Source organism: Thunnus albacares, chromosome 4, assembly GCF_914725855.1.
Source record: "Thunnus albacares chromosome 4, fThuAlb1.1, whole genome shotgun sequence".
In the NCBI taxonomy this organism is placed as follows: domain Eukaryota; kingdom Metazoa; phylum Chordata; class Actinopteri; order Scombriformes; family Scombridae; genus Thunnus; species Thunnus albacares.
In genome coordinates this window covers 16316240-16333592 of record NC_058109.1, presented here as the reverse complement: position 1 = coordinate 16333592, position 17353 = coordinate 16316240, and the positions used below count along the sequence as shown (strand labels likewise).

The following is a 17353-nucleotide window of genomic DNA, read 5'->3' as shown; positions in this document are numbered from 1 at the left end:
GCAGCTTTTCTGTCATTTGTCAATTAAGAAAAGTAAAATTTTAAATATTGAATTATGTTTATGACAGATGTGTACGACCACTATATGTCTATCAGTGACACCTTGTCTGCGAAAGGTTTTCAAATTAAACCAAACTGTATTCTGTTTCAAGTGGGGCGTCCTGACAGCTGAATGAGTAAGGTTACATGTCATACCCTCCTCTTTTACCTTGTTTCCTGTTTGCCTCTATACTGTCTGCTATCAAATTCAGGCACCCCAAAAATTATTTTGTTTCCACTGCCTCGCATTCCAACTCTTATGAAATAGACTTGTTTGTTTATGCCTTTTGTCCAGCTGTGACATCAAACTTGATCTAGTTCAGAATGACATCAAAAAGGTGGTGAAACATCGAGGAATACCACCTCAGCTGTCACTGTGAAATCCACTCCAAGTTTAGACAGCTCTTGTTTTCCATAAACTTCTTCCTTAAATGAGTTTGGAAAACAGGATGTTTTTCGCAGTACGATGGCATCTGTTAGCCAGGTTTTGCGTTGGCATGTTTCTGGTGTGATTCCTGCTCCCCCGCACTCTTCAACCCAATTTCCAATACTCACGGATGCAAGAGAGCCGGTCCTCATCCAGACGGAAACCCCGTCGGCAGAAACACTGAAAGGAACCCGCGTTGTTCTGGCATGTGTGATCACAACCGCCATTATCTGCCAGACACTCATCTACATCTAAACAACAGACACAACACAGACTCAAACGCTTTTCCAACATCACGCAAACCTTGAGAAAAAGTTGAGAAAAGCCAAAAGTTGTTTGGTTTTTTTTAACTGAGCTGGACTCACTTTTACAAGTTAAACTAAGACAAAGACAACATTGTGCATGTTTGTGTTGACGTCTTCGGGGTCAAACTGGAACATATTCAGCAGAAATAAATATTCAGTCTCATGTAAGTTGTATCGGCCACTTTTGACTGAGGGTGAAACATACCATCGCAGCTACATCCATCTGAGTTGAGTCTGTACCCTGCTGCGCAGTAGCATTCATAACCTCCAGGATAGTTGGTGCAGTCCTGCTCACAGCAAGAACTCTGCTCTCCACACTCATCGACGTCTGCCAAACACAGCAAGCAGGAAATAAGCAGGACAAAAATTATGATCCGACTGCAGTGATATGCTTTCCTGCTCCCTGAGAGAAACTTTTTTATGAGATAACGTAAATTGTTCAAGTTTAACGGCCAATTAAGGTCAAAGTTACACGTGAAGAATAATAGCACTGAACTTAAACTTGTGATTTTTTACATACTTTGGCTTGTATCAGTAAACATTCACTCCTAAAGAGTATATTATTCTCAGCTCTTCTCCTAGAGCATTTTGGCATCATAGAATAGATATAATAGAGTCCTGTTTTTTTATTTTCCAGTAAAGGAGCAGGATGTGTTGAGTGATCATCTACACATACTGAGCTGTCCTCTGCAGTTATAGCAGAGCAACATCAGAAAGGATTTTTGGCAATAATTTCTATTATATACTTATCAATAGTTATAGTCACAGGGAGTTATAAAGCACATTATTCCCAGTGTGACCTCCTCTCATAGGGAGGGTTGGGCTTAAAAGCATCTTACTGAATCTGAAACCAGTATCTTATTCGCTCATTGACTCTCTTATCAAATCTATTTAATGTTGTTGATTTAACAATTTAAGTGACAAAAATAATAAATAACTATTTAAGACTATTTAAAACTCAAAGATTGACATTCAAAGATCTAAAACTAGCTAGCTAAAGAGAGAGAAGATAAAAGATTTGATAAGAAATTTGTTAGACTCTGAGTTTCACAAATGTTTGTGTATTTTACTGACTGAGAACTAAATCCAAAAATGAACGAGCGCCCAACCCTATTCAAAGCTGGTCATAAACATTCAGAAAACACGTGCAAAAACAATAATAATTCACGTGCAGTAAGTTAAAATGTTTCTGTGAAGTTTTGAATGATGTAATGCATCAGTTTGTCGTATATCTTGTCATAAGTATGTTTATAGATCGATGTGAAAGCAGTAAAATCTCTTACCAACACAAGTTTTAAGGTCGTCATCTAGTCTGTAACCATGGTTACAAGAGCAAACTGGGCCGCTGGTTGAATGCTGGCAGTGATGCGAACAGCCTCCGTTGTTGTTCTCACAGCTGTTCACAATCTCCATCTCAATTCCTTTCACACGTTCAAAGTGAGATCAGACTGTGTGTTAATGAAGCGACTAAAATATCTTCAAATAATTAAATATGAAGTTTCAATGCAATGTGATAATATTGGGAGGGTTTAAACTCACTGTAGCACTGTTTTCCATCAGATCCGAGCTCATAGGCCGTGTTACAAATACAAACGAAAGAGCCCGGAGTGTTGTGGCAGCCATGAGCGCAGTTGCCGTCTTCTATCTCACACTCATCAATATCTGTGACAAAAATAAGTCAAAAAATACTGAATAAAACAGAGAAATGCATCCACAATGCATCAAATCCATTTTTGCGCTTGAAACAACTTTCACACACTTTCAACTCTGTATTGCTGAGAGTGGAAATATTGTCTGCCAAACTCAGCATCATCTTTTCACTTGAAATTTGTTTTTTTTTTCTTTTAAACACTGTATTTCTTTTGATCATTTATTACTAGGTTTTTGTGCACTGTATTTGTATTTCTGACCACATTTTCTCTTGGAAACGATTTTACCACAAGGACCATTTAGCATCCTTTCTGGAGCTTTAAATTCAATCACAGACCGAGTATCAGAGCCAGAGTTTTCCCAGTTGTCCTGGAAATGTCAATGTTTAAATTTTTATTTTTCAGATCTTTCCAGGGTTAAGAATTAACTTTTCATCTTGAATTTTGAGCAAACATGGATGTGACATCCCTCAAGTGCTCAGATGTATGTGAACATCTACATTTCAACTGTAATCTGGGTAATCTTCATCTGCTGAAGTCATGCGATATGATCAAAAGCTCCAGAACAACAGACCTTGCGCTGACATTTCCATTTTCACTACATTGATAACTTTCTTATTTCACTCTTATTGTCAGTAGTGACTTTACCTTCGCAGGTTTTCCCATCTTCAGCTAGGATGTAACCAGCTCTACAGTCACAGTGCGCCTTGCCGCCATCAACATGACAGTCGTGCATACAGCCTCCGTTCTGATCTGCACACGGGTTCTGCACTGTAACACAAAAAGCACACGCTCATAAACATAACTCTACACGGTGTCAGTCAAGTGAGGAACGCCTCTGGCACAGTGGTGGAGAAGACTGTAAAAACCAATTGTTCTCCATTTTAATGCAGAGCGTATAAAGATCTTTAAATCCGCCCCACCTCTGTGCACTTCCACCCCATCTTTTTATTGTTCTCTCTGCATAGTTCTGTGTGTGTTTAACTTGTGTAAGCCTGTCCGGCATTTGGGATGAGAACCCTCGGCTCTGCAAAAATTAGAGGAAGCTGTTCACAGCCAACAATTACAAAGTAAGCACATCTAAAAGACAGTCATTTAAAATAGATACTGTATATGTATAATTTCACACTCCCAGAGAACTGAACTGAACTGGCCTCAGAGACCAGAGTGATTAAAAGAAGGAAGGACAATAAATTGGTGAAAAACACAATAAAGAGGACTGCTGTAATTCATTCCAATTTCATGTCTCACCTCATGAGTGACATTTAATCCTGTTCCAGCACAGACATCCTGTCAGATAATTACAATTGGCAGCAGATGCCGGTAATGTGTTTTTACAATCAAATCTTCGGAATCACACCCTCATAATCTTCCAAATATACTCACTTTTATTGGCGAGGAAAGATCTTTACATAGGCATTCATTTTTCCTCCTTTCTCTCTTGTGTCATGTGTTGATGTGTATTTAGTGTTGTCTTACAGAAACTGGAAACTTGGGCACTCACATTTACAATGCTTGCCATCCTCTGCCAGTTCATAATTTGGCTTGCAGCGGCAGCGGAAATGAGCGGCAGACTCTTGCACACAGTAGTGTTCACATCCCCCGTTGCTGATGGCACACGAATGGACAGCTAAAAGGGCAAAAAGGAAAAAAAAATTGAGTGACAAGACGAAAGGGCAGACACACTGGAGCAAGGAAAAGATGCCGTCACAGAGAATGAGAAAACCAGGCTTCTTTGTAGAAGTAAAATCAGTTTCCATCAATCCAAACTGCAGTTTCAATCTGAATTTTGATTGGACTGCAGAGTCACATTCACACAAATCTTTCTCAGCGGTGCTATGACTTCTGGACTGACATTCCTACAAGACACTCAGGGAATACATCAGAGACTAGCTATGTTCTAAGCCATGAGAGATTCATCATCATAAAAAGGCCAAAAATCACAGAGAGATTTGAATGGCAGGCCCTCTGTGGTGGACAGCGCTCTTACGCTGATGAGGTTGAGGGCAGAGCCAGCTCAATCATCTTCCCTCTCTGTGTGTCCCCCCCCCCCCCTCTTCATAGCAACATATGAAACCTCAGTAGACAGCCTGGACTCAATCTCTTCAGTGAAACAACAGGTAGAGGCCGAACAGCCCGACGTTCCCAAAGATGATGTTTTTCATTCTCGAAGGCTGGAGTCAAGATCCATCAATCACAAGTACATGTCAAACCACAAAGTGCTTTCCAGCTAAAATATTATGCAAGCACACGTTTAGTGTGGGATACATGTGACCTCTGCTGGTAGATCAAGAGCTGGATAAGATGAGCTGAACTGATACTGAATTGATTTGAGGACATCTGCGCTTCTTTTTTCTCATCATGACCCTGTGTTGATTGGTATGTGTTGAACTTTATTCAGTTCATTTATATGTTGTCTGGTGCATGGTGCAAAAATGAAAAAAAATCCTTTCATATATACACCATATAAAGTGCTCAATTTATTTGTGAAAATGGACTAATTTTGTATTTTTTTTCTGCAGGGTATCTGCACAATTTTAAGACAACTGCAGTCTCACACACAGATAAACTTCACCTGAGAGTCAGTCCACATGTGCACTGTGATTATTAGTGCAATCAGTCATTTCTTTGTGCAGCAGCTGTCACACAAGAGCCTCTCAGGGACAGCTACAGTCTCTGCTCTATAAGACAATGACCTCACTTTATGAAGCCAAGAAACACATGATGATTTCCACTCTAAATGTCAGACAGGACACTCTGTATACATTCCTCACTGCAGAAACCAGTGCCAGGTTTATACTCTTTTCTCTATCAGCTATTTCTAAAAACCAATGTATCTGGCATGTCAGAAACAACATACAGAAACACTGCAGAGGTCAGGAGTGACAAGATTAACACAGAGATTTAAGGGAATGGAGCTTATTTGAGCTTTGAAATAACACACAAGCTGAATTTAATATAGGGAAAGGCTGGATTCATAATTAGAGACCACAGTTTTCAAATTTCTCCCAAAATCATTGAGTGATTTATTGCAATTACTCATAAAATGGACTGATTTCAGATTACACATTCTTTTTAATTCATCTTTGCTATAATTCAGAGTGAACTTTCCTTCATTATGAGCTTCAGCTCAACCAAAAGTGTATTTCTTGGATAGAGATTGAAAGTTCATTCTTGATCTTGGAAACAACCATTGATAAAACAGTCTCACCACATTTCATTGCTCAAAACAAGTCTCTATTTTTCTGAGCACTTTAAGGACTTCTCCTCCATGTTGGCTTAAAGATTGAGTTTGAAAGTTTCATTATGTTTCTTGGATGTTAAGGTCAAAGCCTGCATATAGATACTTATTTGAGATAGCTGCCATCTGATATAATTTCCCTCTATGTGATCCGTTCACAGATTTCTATACAGTATCTACATGTATGTGTATATGTATGTATGTATGTGTATATTTATAGAGAGAGATTAAGCAGTAGAGGGGATCAAGGCATCTTGGGAAAAATTCAAACATATTACCCAAGGGGAAACCCTAAACCCAGAGAGCAGGGTCCACAGAAAAACTTAATAACATCTTAACACTGTACATTGAAAAGATCAGCCGATGTAGGAGTGTGCAGTACATATGGATACTGTAGTACTTATTGTACAAATGCTTTCACGCACATGATAATCAAACCAGATTCACTCACATAAAAACTACTTCAAAAACTGCTTTCTACAAGTTATCCACTGAAGTGAGTTACCAATGCATGAACTGTACATAATGTGGCTTTACTAATTTAATTTCAATCATCTCAAAATGAGGGCTCATCTTTTAAAAAACCATGGATTATAAACCGTGGTTTACATGATTTATTGCCCGTGTCAAAAAAAGCATGTGGGTAAACTTCAATGAAATAATGACCAAAACTAATACTCACACTAAAGACTTTAAAAGCAGCCCAGTTCCTCCAGAAAAGTGTTTCATCTCACATGTTTCTGTGAGATTTGAACAATGAGGCCACATTAACGAGAGGCCTTCATACTGTTTGTAATTAGATTCAATGAAAGGTGAGACCTCTAATCATCCCAGTCAACCAGTCAATTGTGTTACTTCATTTTATGCTTCTAGGAAAATGTTTATCACTTTCATGCTTTAACATCTTTTTCTACTTGTGATTTCACTGATGTGTACTGTATGCGGATTCACACTTTTTGACCTAACAGGGCCAAATTCACTAGTAGTATTATTTCAGTGTAGAGACTGATTTCCATTTTTTTCCCACTTGTTCAACATAAGCACTGCCAGAAAGTTATTTACCGAGGCAGGTGCGACCATCCACATGCAAGCGAGAGCCCGGATGGCATTCACAGTAGTAGGAGCCCCTGGTGTTAATGCATCTGTGCTGGCAGCCTCCATTATGGACCTGGCATTCATCAATATCTGTAAGGGAAGGAGGGAAAAAAAGAGAAAGACAGAAGCAGGCAGAAGGACAGAGAGACAGGAGAGAAATGAGTGCAATTTGACTAAATCCTCTCATTATGAGAAAAAATTGGTCACAAGAAAAAAAGCCCAGATGAGCTTCCAAGCTGCAAAAGGAATTTAACACAGGTTTTAGCATGAAGATGTACTCCAAGAGGAAAGGAGATGATGGATGAGAAGGGAAAGTACTCTGCAAGTGCAATGCAGCTCAAGCAAACAAATCCCCCATGTGGTAACAACTACTGAACATTTAAAACCAAATTTAAATTCCTTTGCTTCTTGTCAAAGTCCCTTGGGTGCAGCGCGCATATGGAAGCTTAAATCAGAGGATGCAAAACATACACATTCCTCTAAGCCAAGCGTGGACATTATAAACAAACACAAGAAGGAGGTTCTTCATCTGAGAAAGTAGTGGTGAGGAAACATGACCGCCTCACTGTGTGACCAGATTTCAACTGAAAGCAGTGTCCCTAAACACTTCTTATTTTAAGGGTCAAAGACTAATAAATTGTTTTCTGAGTTCCACAGCAGACCCCCTGTGAGATCTGAGCTGCTTTATGAAGCCCTGCTATGTTTGGACTACTGCTAGCAGCCCGTCTGCTGCCATCATCATCAGCAAAATGAGGACATGAAGTCAAACCCACCTCACCTCCAGGCCAATGACAAGTTACCGCTTTGCTTCTTGCACCAATGTTACTAAAACCATCAGAGTGGAGTTACTGGAAATGTTGCTGACTGTAAGTGATGTGGCACATTAAGAAGGTGAAAGTGAATGGCTTTTGGCTGGTTCATGTCTGTAAAGAGAGCTAACACATCATAAAAGACTATTAGTCAGCGCCAAGTTAAATGCATGGTTGAGAAATGTGCTGTTCTGTACAGCCCCTCACTCCAGACGGCTATTTTCAGCAAGAAGCTATTTCAAGAATTCAAAGGAATCCCTGCAAAAAGAACTGGTTTTATAAACAACTGAGGGATACTTTTGACACAAACAAATATTACTCTAACTTAATTGTACTACTTGTTTTATTTTGTGTTGTTTAGTGCTAATAGTTGAAAACATGACTGTCTTACCACAGACCGCACATTTTGGCTTCAGGCACAATGCATGCAACAATTCACTATGAACAAATCCCATAAATAATTGGTTAACATTTAACACAGTACAATCCTCACTCACCCCAAAAAAATAATCCATTAGTCTCGCACACTGAGTGGGAATAAAAATTTCCATACAAATACACTAAACACAGTATATTAAGTCTTCGTTATATGTCATGTTACAGTTCAGTTTTCTCCTACAGTCTAAAGACATGCAGGTTAAGTGAACTGGAAAGTCTAAATTCCTCATAGATGTGAACAGATATGATATAGACAGCATTCCTGCAAAGAATAACCAGCAGTAACTGATTTTTTTGGCCACTTAGGGGCAGTGGAAACAAGCTGTAAACACAACACTGACAAATTATCACCTCATTAAGTGGCTAGTTTATTTACACATTCAGCAGACAGGAAGCAACATTAGTATTCATTTGGAGTGTTTAGGTTGACCTTGTGAATTATATCCACTCTCCTTTTAGCTCTGTTTTGGTGGGGTAATATCTGAGGTAATACCTGGCTCTTCAGTCGCTAAATGCTCCTCCGTGTTCAACAGCTAGTCGCTAACTTTGTCTGTCTGCTGTTTAGTAGTGGGCAGCTGCCTGCTGTGTCCGCAAACCATGATGATGAGAGTGGTGAGAGTAAACCAAAATAATAAAACTGTGAACCACTAAACCACAACAAGAAAGACACTAAAAGTCTGTGCAGAGCTGAAAGGAGCTACAGAGATGGGTGATAATTTTATCACTACAAGTGACCCCTGTGACATTTCATGCAGTCATTTGATCCACTGTTAATATACAATATGAATTATAGCAGCTATAAACTAGTATTTTCCAGGCATTGGCGAGATGAATATGAATGGTTGGTCTCTGTTACAGAGGGAAAGAATCTGGCCTCCACAGTGCTAGCCAGCACAGTCACGCTGTGTGGCACAGAGACAGTGTGGCAGCTGGACAAGAGTGCCTGAGCCTCATCGTGCACATTACACACCACAACATCGCTGTCTTCATGTTCCTGCAGTACAGAAGTACAGACAAACAGTATGTGACCTATGATTTACCCGTAAATCTATCCTCTCCCTTAGGCTACACTACATGCTGGAGGAGACACCATGTTGACCTAAACCTAATGATTAATGTCATACATGAAACACTGACTCTACTCCTTACAATAAAAACAAGGACAGGATTAGGATAAGAACAAAAATGCAGTGTAAGAGCGTAAAGGGACCGAAATCTGCTTGCTTAATGTTTCCAGTAAAACCTGCCCAAGACGGCTGAATTATAGAAATATCCTTGGGCTGAACCCATCTACTCCCAATAATATCCCATGACATCTTCAAATATAGTATTCGGGATAGAAATGAGCCTCTAAACTTTCCTCCTCTTCGTATCTCTGTTGCCAAATTTCAGCTTCACTTCATATGCTGGCAGGAGTCTTCCTTTCGTTTTTCCAGGCATGCTACATGCCGTCCTTTGGTTTGGTTTTTCATAAAACGGTTCCAGCGCTGTGGAGCTCTGTCGAATGTAGTGCGCAGTCAGAGAATCCCCTCCAGCCTGGTGTTCACGTCCAGAACATGATCCCCCCCCCGAGCTCGGAGCCAAAGCCTCAGCAGCCGTTGGCTTTACAGAAGGCACATTAATTCTCTGCCTGCAGCCACCTACAGCATGGTGTCGTCTTCATGGACAACTATTTTGGTCATTGTCCGATAGGTGATTTGTTTATTGTGTGAAGAAGATAAATTATTCTTAACGGTCTTGACATTTCTCCAAAAACGACATCTCAGTTACACAGTAGATAAGAAGGATTATCAGAAATGTGGTAACAATAAATGTAAAACCTGTTTCATCTTGCATTTATCCCTGAGCGCTACAGTCATGCCAAACATGTAAAAAGAAATCAGTCATAATAATATTGACATAATCTGTCGAGAGAGTGTATCTGGTATCTAGTCCTGTTTGTGTTAGCATTACAAAGAGTCTCTCATGATTCATAGTTCATGTTTTCATGTGCACTAATCTCTGTTGATAAAAGCAAGCCTCCCCTGCTCTGATCAGAGACAAAGTTATCTGCACTGCCAGACCAAGCAGACACATATCAGCAGGACTGATTAACTTGTCTGGCTGAGCGACGATCTGGCTGCGGAGAGGCACAAACAAATACTGCTACCACCGTTTCATCTGCATTTTGGCTGTGAAATCATCACTTACCTGCCGCCATGTAACCCAAGTTGTAGCCATGGTATCCATGGAAACAGTGTGGCCTATAGCAAATCCTTCTGTAGTAACTCTGTGGATAGTTTGCACCAGATGTCTGAGATGCCTCAATAAAAACCAAGAGGAAAATCAGCCATCCTGATGACAAAACCATGGTTGGAGTGTAATCTCTCACAGAGGAAAAATATTCAAAGGATATGACTTCATAAAATGCTTTAAAATCTACTATTAAAAAAACGATCTAAACATTATTTTTTGTTAGGCTCATTCAATATAAAAAATTATAACAAATGACCAGTTCCACAGTAAAGAATCCTGGTTTGATGTGACATGGTAACTACTTCTTATTCAGTCTGCCTCCTGATTTTTCTCTCCCTCTCTCACTTTCACCCTCCCATCTACCAAAAGCTAAATGTCCATCAAATTAAAGATCCTCCTCTCTCTCCTCTTCCCTCCCCAGTTTTACCCCTCACCCCCACCCTAAACTCTCTCTTAAAACAAAAGGTACATCCAGTACTGAATAAACTACAAACAATTTTGCCAACTGTGAATGATTGCTTTCCAACAATGATTTATTACGTTTTACGACTGGAGATATTTATTGTCTCTTCAAAGAATATTGTGTGACAAAATGTGAGATTCATTAAGGCACATCACTCAGGTGTTTGAGAATAAAAAATGTGAAGGATGTGCTGTCTATATTTTTGACTTTTCTTTTGATTTTCACATGTATTTTAAAAAAGGAACGCCAAATTTGATAGGTGCCAGAAGTCAAATTCAGTATTTATAATCCAAACATCTGAGAAAGGAATGAGCCTTGCAGTGAGATCTTCTGTTTAGGAGCTAAGCACTGTGCTGTCTTTCATCTGTTGCCAACGCATACATACAAACACAGCAACAGGACAATGACAGCACTTTATAGAGCTTATAAAGAGCAAAGCATGGTCATGGTCAGCATCACTGGATCTGAGCAGAAACTTGCCATAGAGACCTCTGCAGGATACAATGACTGTAAGCTTTTCTCCTTGTTAATGCAACCTTAAAGTCTCTGTAACATACACCTGTACAGTTATTACATCAGACCACAAGCATCTGAGAAGTACTCAGGCTCAGACAGACCAGCAGAAACTGATACAGATCGTTTTTGTGACACGACACGCCAACATTCACAACTTTGAGCACATAAAATGCACATTTGTGCAGACATGGCACTTTGAATCATGTGGACAATGATGTTAGCCAGGTGAGGAGAAGAAGCTCTTTCAAGCATGGAAGACAGATGATAGGCTTAGAGCCATAACTGTTAAATAATGCCAGATAACCACAGTAAAAAATAAAATAATCCAGGAGAGAACAGAGTTACAGCAAGATGTTTTTCTTAAAAAAATCTTTACGGGAATTGTCCTGCTTTCAGAGGTAACGAGTATCTACTACCTGTTGATTTTGGAAGATGTTACTCGCACATGTCCGCTGCCCACAGCTCACTATTAATTCAGCTGCCAAGCACTGGCAGACCACTACTCCCACCTTCATGGCTGTATTGGTCTGAGCTGTAAAGTTCATTTGGCATGACGGCTAAAATGTTGACACTGCTGCACTGCACTCGGTATGGCAGCAGTTACTGTTGGCCTCTCTTCTCTGATCAGTACCATTTGTATCAGTGCTGCCTATTCAAAACAAAAGAATAAATAGATACATACATAAATAAAGTGGAATTTGACCTGCAGCTTAAATCTATCTCATGGATTTACTTTGCAGATCCATGATTTTGTTTTGTTTTTTTTTCTGTATTTTGCACTGAACAAAAGATGTATTTGTTCGTTTCTTGTCGATGCCAGCGGTATCGGCCTATTAACATCCCGCAGCAGATGTCTTTCATTGAAAAATTATAGCGTGTTGCCAAGGACAGGATTCCCCAAAGTAGAAATGTGGTTGTGTACGATCCAACTCCCCAGAATCATTTATTCTTCACAGCTAACTGAATGGATGTTGTCGTTCACTCATTGCATGCAGGCTTTTCTCTGCGGCCCTCCCAGCTACACACCCTCATGCAGAAGGAAAGCTGATCACTTTCCGCGGACTCCCCCCAGGCAATTACAGACAATTAGGACATTAATGCTGCTGGTAGTTGTTTTCCTCCAATATACACCAGTGGCAAAGAACAAAGAGCTATGAAAGACAGCTGGGACAACGTTTCCATCAACTCTCCTAATAACCTGGATCAGCTCTCTCACCATTTCCTGCAGCGGACAGCCGTACTGCAGAGCACTCCAGTATCTCTCCTTTAGGCTTGGCTGCTGCACAGAGGAATCCTTATTCTGATTAAACCAACCACTCGCAGAGAGTCCCTAATCAGAAACATCAAACTATGATGGAGCAAAAAGGAACAGTATGGGAAAACGTTTGGGAAGAAGCTTCATTATGGTGAACTATGGTTCAGAGAAGCTGGGCTTCTTGATAGACTGGTAGCTGCAATTTATTCAACAGATAATCTGAATCATAAAACAACAGGAGCCAAGATAATTTTATCATCTACAAGTTTAAAAGATCAATTGTTGTGGTTCACTTGAGTTAAAATGATCTGGTTTTGATGTTCCCCGGGTGCAGAACCACTCGGGGAACAAATAAACACAAATAAAAATGAAAACAAACTCCATAAATAACATCTGCACTAAAGTGTATGAACGCTACATGAAAGGTGCTATACAAATAAAGTTTGACTGATACATGTCAACATAAATACAGAATAAAGACCAAAACATTTAACAGTGACAAGCCCTCAGACAAGCCTTCAGTATGCTTAAAAATACATTATTCAACGTGTCATCTGATCATGTCTAAAGACAAAAGCATTTGAAAGTATCTGCAGCCACATTGGTGGCTTTAACATTTGCTGACAAGCACTAAACACAAAGTTCAGCAGATGCTGATGGGTTTAGATTTAAATTTTTGGGTATTTGCTAATAAACCAAAGTAATGTACAAAAAGTTTTGTCTGTGATGACACAACAATCCATCCAATATCTGTTGTGGCATTTCCCTCGAAACCACAAATGCAAACCTCATGGCGGCGCTAGAGGGAAGGTCATTAGGACGCATTGTCTGGGAACCATGAATGTCTGTACCAATTTCATGGTAAAACATCCAGTAGCTGATGAGATCAACCATGGCTGAAAACATTTTCTCAGCCAAATGAGAAAGGCTGTAACAGACAACATTTAAACTGTAACCAGAACCAGAACCCCAATGTCTGATATCAAAGTATGACACTGATATTAATATAGCAACATAAAACCCACCCTCATAACCAAACTAATATATTAGAGGACTCACCTTGACAGGTTTTGCCATCTTCATTTAGTTTCTGTCCAGGAGGGCACCTGCAGTAGAAACTTCCAATGGTGTTACAGCAGAGAGCCTCACAGCCTCCATTGGTCTCCTCACATTCATTCACATCTGACGGGGAGAAACAAGGAAAAAGTTAATCCTACAGTCATTAAAACTACAACTAACAAGACCAGGTCAAAACCTAGTATATGGCCGGACCTTGTATGAAACGCTAGAGGGATTTGAAACGACGGATACAGGGAGTGGCGGCACTCGGCCAAGGCGGTCAGTCACTCAGTCAGTCATAGACTTTGGCGTTTATAGAGCTAGCCACGCTGATGCGGTCCAGCCAAAAACCGAAATTAGAAAGAACAAAGAACAGTTGCAGTAGAACAGTTAAACATGCTGTTAGAAAAACTTACTGAACAAGTAGTGTTTTGGTTAAAGCAGCATCAGGCTTTTTTCTGAACAGCTAAGAGAAAATTTATCTTCCTTTTCATGTCTGTCTGATCATGTTTCAACTGTCTTCTGTGAATAAATTCAGATATAATTTTAGAAAGTGTGGAAAGTGCTCAACTGCCTGGAAAACTGTAATTCATGAGAATTACTACAGGAAATTGCACTTTTTCCATGCTGAGACTTCTTTCCTTTGTGCAAACTTAAAGGAAAACTAAAATGGAAAAAATACATAATACATCCAAAACAAAATCAAAGTAAATCAAGTGATAAATTGAGTGGGAATAAAATAAAATATGCATGTTCTCTGTGTCGCATCCATAACATGTTAACTTTCTCCAACATCAACCAGGACGAGTGTTTGTCAGTCAAGCAGAGCTTCCAAAACACTTCAACAAGAAGCCGCAGTTTTTCCATTTCATTTCCATCAGCTAAATATCCTGCCAAAGCTGTCATCAACTAAACCAGATAAAATCTTTCCCTCCACTTCCCAAACTACACATAATGACTCGGGTCAGATTCAGGTGCTGACAGTTCAGCATATACCATAATTTGAGCTGCAGAGCTTCTGCGTAATGAGGAGATATTAAAACTGAAAATGAAAGGAATAATGTGTTACGGATTGTTCACTTTTACACTGCAGTTTCAAGACACAGATGCACTCTAGCAAAGAGTAAATTTTGTTCATATGGGGGTTTGTCAAGAGAGATCGTGCTCAGAGAGTAGTTTTAGACTTTATGACACTGGGCTGTTTTATTTGCCATGCCAGCAGGAAGGAATCTTGGCCTGAAACCTGGAAGCAATGGAGAAAATTAGGAGGGAGCATTCACTTGGCACTAATCAGCTTGTAAACTCTCTCCATGTCCATAAAAGAAGAGAGTTACAGAGGAAGAGTATGAATGCAAAGAAAATTGTTTTATAGAACATTTTCCCCCCGCTAGCAAACTTTGGTACATTGCGTTGCCAGCGTTTAACCAGCCAATTAAACGATTTCCCTCTCAGTTTACAACATCTGGAAATGTTCACACCAAAAATACTGAACTATTTCTATTGCCATGTGTTTAAAAACTTTTGCTATAGTCATAAAAAAACAAACAGCAGACAAAATGTAAAGCGATATTGCCTTTAACATCAGGAATACATTTTTATTATACTATGAAACATAACTTCAAATAGGTTCATTACACCAATCCTTCACAGTAGGACTTGATAAATTGGAGGTAAAGATCCAATTTGCTCACCTATTTTTAGTTGGACACTACATCACAAGATTTAAAGAGTCTGGGTCCTGGGGTGAGAGAAAGTGCCTGTTTTAATACAGTTCATTTAACTTGCAAAAATGAGTACGGCAGGTTTGAAGAAAATGAAACAGAAACATCCAGACTGAACCAAAGCAGACAAGTGATGGTCACAGAGCAGAACGCAACCTGAAGTCAAGGGCAGGATTAAAGACCCTGAGGGATCCTGCGCTAAGACCCTGCTTCCCTGTGTGTGTTTGTGTTGAATGTGTACGTGAGGAGGTCTAGCTCCCCCTTCTTTCCCCCCCTGAGGCCAGACACCTGTGTGGCAGCTTGAGCAGGGGTCTGCCCAGGGTCAGTGTCACGCTCATCACTCTCTCAGTCTTTCTGCCCAATAAGTAAGCAGGAATGTTGAACTGCTGTGGTTCAGGAGGAGAAAATGCAACACAGCAGTAGAAACTGGATGTCTACACTGGATCGATAAGAAGTATGTTTTTATTATAGACAGGAATTTCACTTTATTTTTCCAGCAGTTATTAAGTTAAATGAGTCCAAAATCGTGTTTAGAGGACAGAATAAACCAATCCATTGCATCATCTTATTTTTTTTGTCTGTTTTTATTATGAGGAAATCAATAAATAGTTCCATAAGTCTATGAAAAAACAAAGATGAGAGGACCAGATTACTGTTAATGTGTGGTTGCAACATGGAAATCTTACTTTATTCTAACTTACTGCTGTTTACACTAATGTAAGCTAATTTCAACACAGAAATATTCCCAGCAATGAAAGTCATTTTCTCTGAATGTTAGACTCAGTGACCTCAGTGACGGTGCAAGTGAGTCTCGGGTTTAGAACAGCAGCTACACCCTCACTTGACTCCAGGGGGCAACGGAGATAAATAAATATTTCTTGTTCACTTTACATCATCCTCACCCATCCATCAATCCGTCACCAGACCAAACACATCTAAGGGTGCGAAACAAGAGCTGTAGTCTCCTTAAAAAAAGAAGAATGTTTTAAGATCAGCCCCTTCCCATGAACATCAGATCACCAAGGTTTCTTCTCCCTGACCTGAGCCTCTGGGAGGTCTGTGTGAACATTTTTCAAAGAGATCAGATGCCTGAAACAAAGTAGTGTGTCTGCTGCCCACTTTATGCCCCTGGTCAGGGCCAAAGGCCAAGGCTGAGGGTCGAATGCATGCAGAGGGAATCGCATGAGACCGTTTCACCATGTGGTGGATGTTCAGATACATAATATATGTGACACACGAGTCCTCTTGGAAAGTGATTAACCACCTATAGGTCCCTTCAAGCCATTTATTACCAACACTTGTGCAGTCTGATGCAATCCAACACAACATCCTATGTTGCTACATGGGATCAACATCATATGGGCTGCAAATAACTATTATTTTCATTAATGATTACTGTAATCTGGCAATCATTTTTAAGATTAATCAATAAATATTGTTGTCCATAAAATGTCAGAAAATGTTGAAAAATGCCCAGTTCTCAGACCCAAGGTTCAATTTGCTTGTTCTGACCAACAAAAGATCTAAAACCAAAAAATATTTATCTACAATGACAAAGAAAAAAAACAAATACAACGAATTCTGACATTTCAATGTCAAATGATTAGACTTTGTGCTTGATAAATGACGTGACTTGGTTTTTCAGAATTATTATTGATTAATGTTCTGTCGATCAACTAGTCAATTAACTATTCAAATGACTTCAGCATTAGAAGCTTATGATGTGCAGTTTTGCTGAACTTTACACTAGTTTTGGGGAATGCTGTTAGTGGTTTTATATTGTATTGCAGAATTCAGGGTTTCCTGCAGTATTTTATAGCATCTCACCTGAAACCAAGACCACCTCTGCTAACATTTAAAGAAACATTTTTATGAAACAAAACATTAACCCTTAGGGAAAAAGAGCAGAGGCACTATTTCATACAGAAAATGCCATACAGTATAATGAGTGTGACTGTTGTTTAGGCTGTCTAACTAACTAAATTGACCACGAAACGAGATACTAATACTCTGTCCTGCGCATGTATGTATGAAGGTGGAGTTTCTGTGCATTGTTCTGGGAGGATAACAAAATCTCATCTACATCATTATGAGTAAGAGCC

General features: G+C 39.6%; 1 protein-coding gene across 2 annotated transcripts in view; it reads right to left on the bottom strand.

Moving 5' to 3' along the window:
- Window positions 1-17353, bottom strand: part of megf6b (multiple EGF-like-domains 6b) — a 61720-nt gene that overhangs the window by 14741 nt on the left and 29626 nt on the right. The window contains exons 5-12 of one of the 2 annotated variants that reach the window (XM_044350278.1): window positions 13531-13653; window positions 6723-6845; window positions 3924-4049; window positions 3068-3190; window positions 2310-2432; window positions 2054-2191; window positions 976-1098; window positions 594-716 (exon numbers count right to left, since the gene is read on the bottom strand). In XM_044350278.1, the coding sequence (XP_044206213.1) occupies window positions 594-716; window positions 976-1098; window positions 2054-2191; window positions 2310-2432; window positions 3068-3190; window positions 3924-4049; window positions 6723-6845; window positions 13531-13653 (1002 nt within the window). Of the gene's footprint in view, window positions 1-593; window positions 717-975; window positions 1099-2053; window positions 2192-2309; window positions 2433-3067; window positions 3191-3923; window positions 4050-6722; window positions 6846-10192; window positions 10548-13530; window positions 13654-17353 lie in introns of those variants that run through there. The other variant, XM_044350279.1, reaches the window with a different exon arrangement.